General features: G+C 50.9%; 1 protein-coding gene across 1 annotated transcript; it reads right to left on the bottom strand.

The window, feature by feature from the left end:
- Positions 1 to 460: 460 nt before the first annotated feature.
- Positions 461 to 4,363, bottom strand: LOC114707876 (protein S100-A15A). The gene is made up of 4 exons (XM_028890755.2): positions 4,092 to 4,363; positions 3,200 to 3,254; positions 2,802 to 2,982; positions 461 to 837 (listed from the first exon to the last, which is right to left on the bottom strand). Exons 1-4 carry the CDS (start codon positions 4,294 to 4,296, stop codon positions 661 to 663), a joined length of 618 nt encoding a protein of 205 aa, XP_028746588.2. The 5' UTR covers positions 4,297 to 4,363; the 3' UTR covers positions 461 to 660.
- Between the last annotated feature and the right edge of the window lie 1,358 nt (positions 4,364 to 5,721).

The following is a 5,721-nucleotide window of genomic DNA, read 5'->3' as shown; positions in this document are numbered from 1 at the left end:
ACGATCACCAGTGGCAGATACCTGGCTCTCACCCTGGACTTCTCCTCTCCCTCAATCTGTCCTTGAAGACTAGGACTTTGACATTTACATGTCTCTCCGTCTCTCCTCTCTTCCTTCTGTCCCTCTGTGCAGCTACTGACCTGTCCACATTGCACAAGTCCAGAATGGGCAGGAACCCCTTATTGAGTCTCCAAGTTCTCCCCACCTAATGCATCCTCTAAAGTGCCCAAGTTCCGCTACCCCATTTTCAAGGATAATATTCAAACGTCAGTGTCCACCTGAGTAAATGAAGCTCACGTGTTCCCTTGGACATATATTTCCAGACAGCTCTCTGCTGTTCCCAGACATACTAACTGAGTCTCCACTGCGATTATATCTTCTTGGCCAGTATTCCCCACTCAAGCAAGGGATTACCTAAGGCAGGAGCATGTCTTCTGCCCCCAAATGATGTTCCACACAGTAAAGACTAAACTTCTTTTACTGAACATCCATGGATACCCAGAACCATGCCCTGGGTACGCCCCAGGAATATTTGTGATATTATTTGTATACATGTGCGCACACATAAGAAGAAATACATAGCTGCGTTTTGTAAGCTGTTCGTAGTCAGGCCATGCTTCCTGGGACAGACTGCAGTGGTGAAATACTGTCTGGCCTCCCCTAGTAGAGGCTGTGCTGGACACAGTAGTGTGCGCACAGCTGCCGGTGGAACTGCAGATGGTAGTCCTTCACCAGTTTGCCCAAGATGTACAGGAACTCATCAAAGCAGATCTGGTTGTCCTTGTTTTTGTCAGCCGCCCGGAACAGCTCCGTGATGTAGTATGGCTGCCTGCGGCCCTGAGAAATACAAAGAAGATCAACACCACTGAGCACCCAGTACACTTATCCTCCAGACACCTCCTCTTGCTGGAGATGGAAAGATCGCAGCAGCACGGTCCCCCCGTACAAGAAGCATTCGGGAAACCAGCCCTCACGCAGAATGTCAGTGATGAGATCACCACATGCTACAAAATCAGGCTGTAGAGTCACTGGACCTAGAGTGGCATGGGCACAAATAAGAGACCAAAAATGGCCCTTCCACAGGAGAACTGTGAGCAGTTCCTGAATAGCCTGGAGTCCCCATCCCCACGTCACGTACACTTAGTGGCTGTACCTTGTCTTCCCAGCTACCCTGCATGCTCTTCTAGAGAGACACCTGCACAGTCTTCCTGAAGGCAAGACACTGTCTCCTTTCTCCACACTGAAAGCTCCTTGAAGGGAAGGTCAACCTGTCTCCATGCAAACACACATCTCCTGTGTGACTGACTACAGGACCGGCTCCAAGCGGAGCATATCTCTGCGTGCTGTGCTACCCGCCTAGGCATGTTTATGAAACTCTACCTGGTTCACCTATAGAGTACAGAAAGCAGGAAAGGACAGAGAAATGGCCACTGGAGCTGTCCACCATATCCAAGCAGGGGTTCCTGAGGCTGGAGATCAGAACAGCACAGGAGGGGCTGTTTGAGATGGGGTGAAGAGCATGAGGAAAGTTGGGGTTCTTGTTTTGAGAGAAGATATGTGACAGATGGGGACAGGTAGGTTGGAGGAGAACTAGGGAGTGGCGGAAAAAGCGGGTTTCAGCAAGATCTTCCTGGTGTACTTGGGCACGCTCAAGTTCAGAAGGGAACATCTGGGAAGCATTTGAGGGAAGGAAGGTAATTTGTGAGTAGCTGCAGACCTGGAGGACAGCTGCCCATCCCCATGGGAGGGTCAGCAGCTTCTCTCCCTGTAGCAGCCCCTCCATCACATCCACGAAGCTTCCTAACCAGAGAAGACCAGAGCCCTCATCAATGCCCATCCTTACCAAATCCGCCAGCTGTGCCCCTGTGTCTGTTCCCAAAGCCCTACAGCAAAGGCAGACCCGAGCTCCATGATTGCAGGGCTGGGCAATCTAGGAAAGCCCTCAAGGAGTTCTCCCTAGAAGGGAAAGGATTTCCTAAAAACAATTAGTAAGGAACTTCCACCCCGCTGCCTTCTGAGCTCTCAGAGGAACATTCCAGAGAGAGAGTGAGGTCGTCTTTTACATTCTTTCTCAAAAGGAGGTAAGTGAAGAAGATATTTTAGAGGAATGAGTTGAATCTCACTTCCTCTAGAGATGGCAAACCAGAGAGCCTGGGACGCCACAGAGTTCAGAAGGCAGCATCTCACTTTCCTTCTGTGGTGCAGTCTCTGAGAACTACAGTGGTTGGGGATTAGGACTGACAGACTGGACAAGCAGGCTCAGTAAGCCCAGCTGGCCCCATCCAGCTCTAAGAAGCCTTAGGCGTGGGAAGTGGAAGAGGTTATATGTCCCATGCCCACCAGACGAGGGCAGCCTCCACAACCTGAGTTACCCACTCCAGGCTCACGGCAGAGGCACTGGCGAAGGGACTTAGGCTGCAGGGGCTCACAGAGAGGGTCTGAGTTTAGGGCAGGTGTCACTGGTTAAAGAGGCTTGTGAACAGAGAACAGCTTTGAGCCCATGCTCACAGGACACAGGCGGCAGCAGAATCAGCAGCTGTGGTGTCAGGCCAAGTCTCAGAGACCAGCTCTTCATGGGCTGGAGTGAAACCAAGCAGGTGACTTCAGAGGAGGCAAGAGAGCAAACCCTGCCCTCTGCACACCCTCCCTCTTCCATCCTCCTTCCAGGAACAGGAGGCTCTCCTGGGAGTCAGCTCCTTCCACCTCACCACCTCACCACTCACTTCCAACCCCACAAACAGCACATTCTGGGCACTTCGGTCCTTCCTTCCTCTCCCACTCCAGCCCCAGACCCAACATACCAAGGTGTCCATGAAGCGAGGCACGCTGTCCAGGAGCAGGGCTTTCAGCTCCTCCAGGGACAAGGTCTCCACGTCCCCTTCCCGGGCAGCATAGTGGTGGAAGCAGTGTATGATTTGGAAGAGGGAGTCCTCCACGGGTGTGTCTGGCATGATTGCTGGTTCCAGCAGGGTATGGGCAGATCTGCAGAGCAGAGGAGGAGGCACAGGGACAGGGAAGGGGGGGTCTGTGGGGAGGGAGCAGGACCCAATCTGCAGAAGCCCAGAACAGGGTGGGCCCTTCCTCCTGGAGACATCTGCCCTCCGGCCCACTTTCCCGTGCTGTGTCGGAAAGGGGGCTTCCTCATGCCCTCACTGGCCCCGTGTGAACTTGGCTCAGTGTCTGCCCTCCACAGACTTACCTGCCTGGTCTCAGACTAAGTCCCTTCACTGGGTCCAGGAGTGGCCTCCTACCTCCTAATTGTCCAGAAACAGAACAAACAAAAGATGGTTAGAAGCAAGGCACCGTTTTTTGTTGTTCACAGGGAAAATGTTGGCATCCTTGAAAAGGCAAGACCCCTTCCCCTACAGTGAACTGCTTTATGGGACCAACAGAACACTAAAATAATTAGGCTTCACGGGAGAATCGGGCTGGGCACCAGGCTGCTCGTGTTTTCTTTCTCACTGGAGTACACAGACAGCATAGGCATTGCCATCTTGGTCCCCACCACCGTCCGCATGCCATCTTCTCTAGGAGTTGACATCCGCCTCCCCAACAAGGTCTCTGTCATCCCGGGGCCTTCTCACAGCTCTGTGCACTGCCCATCTGATGCCCACGGTCTCTTACCCCAAACTTCCTACAGAAGTAGAGGTAATAGGGAGCTACTGCCCTCCCTACACCCTGTGCAAACAACCATCATAACAGCCCCACGTCCCACTTCCTCTCTGCCACCCGGATGACAGGCAAAGCCTCTTGTACATTATCCCATTTAATTCACACAGGACCCCGAGCATCACTGCCTCGTTCTCCTGAGGGGAACATGAAATCCAAAGAGATTAGGGAATTTACCAAGATCACACCATCGCTACACCTAGATCTGTCCTCAAATCTTTGTGTTTGTGGACAAGCCCAAAGACATGCTTGTCCTCTGGGATTCCAAACCGCTTGGGGGCCACAGTTACATCGTTGGGATGCTCATCCGCACTGCACATGTTCTCCAGAACAGGCAGACCGAGGGTCTCTGCTCTCTAAGAGCTGCACACACCCAGCACAGCCCACACCACCCCCAAGATGGTCTTGAAAGAGGAACTGACCTGTCGCTCTTGGTGCCGGGCCACTCAGCATCCACAGTTTAGCCTCTGTGTGCGTGATCCTGGAAATCAGACAAAAGGCAGTCTTCTGAGCAGGGGAACTCCCATCATGCTGGACATCCTGCCCATTCCTGGTCCACTCATTTATGACAGCCAGTGTGTGACTCTCCTCAGGTTCTTCTACAGCAGGACCAAACCTTAACTGCATTCCTGGGATGACATCATCACACTCCTTGCTAAGATAAACTCAACTGGTTTTAGGGCTCTACCTCCAGGATCTGAAACACCTAAGAATCACAAAAGGTCTCATTATCCATCCACTGCCTCCCATTGGAGCTCATCCCTGCCGCCCCAGCTCCAAGGCCACATTTAAAAATATCTTCCTTAGACATCCTCCCTCAACAAAGTCTACAGTAGTGAATCACATTCATCCACTCATTCAACACATATTTCAGGAGTACCTGCAGCATGCCAGGCCCTCTGCGACACAATATGAATAAGACACTGGGCGGGCAAGTTCAAGGGGTGGGGCTAACAGTTATACATAGGTACCATGTACTCTGGGCAACTATAGGGCAATCAGCGTGCCCAACAAGGGCTGCCTTCTCCCAGAAAAACTGAGGAAGACTTACTGAGGGAGATGCTATTTGAGTAGTGTCTTGAAGAGAAGTTTTGAGTTGTTCCAGGGAATGGAGGTCTGAGCAAAGGCTTGAAGGTGCGGAGCAACATGGCCTGCTCCGGGCATGGAGTTGACAAGGTGCACATGAGTGCTTAGGAGAACAAAGCTCTAGGCAGCAAGCAGACCAAAGGTGAAGGCCCTGTGCACCTAGCCTGTGCTGGAACCTGACTTTCTTTGTGGAGAGAGCTAAGAGATTGCTTTAGTAGCCTGGGTGATGTTTTGGAATTCAAAGAAAAGTGCCAGGATCAGTTTTGACCATTAGGAAACAGCCAATTGCAAGTAACTCGACTGAGAAGTCCAGACCTTAGAGCTGACCTCTACACACAGTGTCACTTGACTCTCCTCTCAGTCTCTCCAGTGCACGCCTTCGCTCAGCCTTCTCCACCCCAGTAGCACACCTTGGACCACACAGGCTGATGAGTGTTTCTCCCAGAAGGTGGCGCCAAAGAACAAGTCATGATTCAGCACCTGCACCGTGCCTCAGAGGGTTCCACAGAAACTGAAGGCAGATGCTGCAGGGTTGCTCAGTGGTACAGGGTTAAGTGGACTAGAGCATCAGGGTTCAGTCCCAGCACCAAAGCCACCACAATATCAGCAGCACAATGACATGCTTAACAATAACAAAGACTCAAACCAGTACCTTTCCCAGTTTGCATTCGTCTAAGGAAACCATTTCCTCAGCAACCAGTTTACTGAAACCCTATTGTGTTTCTATGATAAAAATACAGCCCAATTTTCCCACCTATTTGGAAGCTAGAACCATAGAAAAATTTATTTGGAAGCTAGAACCATAGAAAAATTTATTAAATATCTTGGATCCATCCATCATTCCCCAGGAATTGACTAACTAGAGTTTTTAGGCAATAATTCAGAAAATATCTGTAATTTAGAAACAGAAGTAAATGAAAACCTTCAAATCATGTAATTCACACTCTTAGTACTTAGACAAATACT

The sequence above is a fragment of the Peromyscus leucopus genome, chromosome 6 (assembly GCF_004664715.2).
Source record: "Peromyscus leucopus breed LL Stock chromosome 6, UCI_PerLeu_2.1, whole genome shotgun sequence".
In the NCBI taxonomy this organism is placed as follows: Eukaryota; Metazoa; Chordata; class Mammalia; order Rodentia; family Cricetidae; genus Peromyscus; species Peromyscus leucopus.
This window is presented reverse-complemented; position numbering and strand designations above follow the sequence as displayed.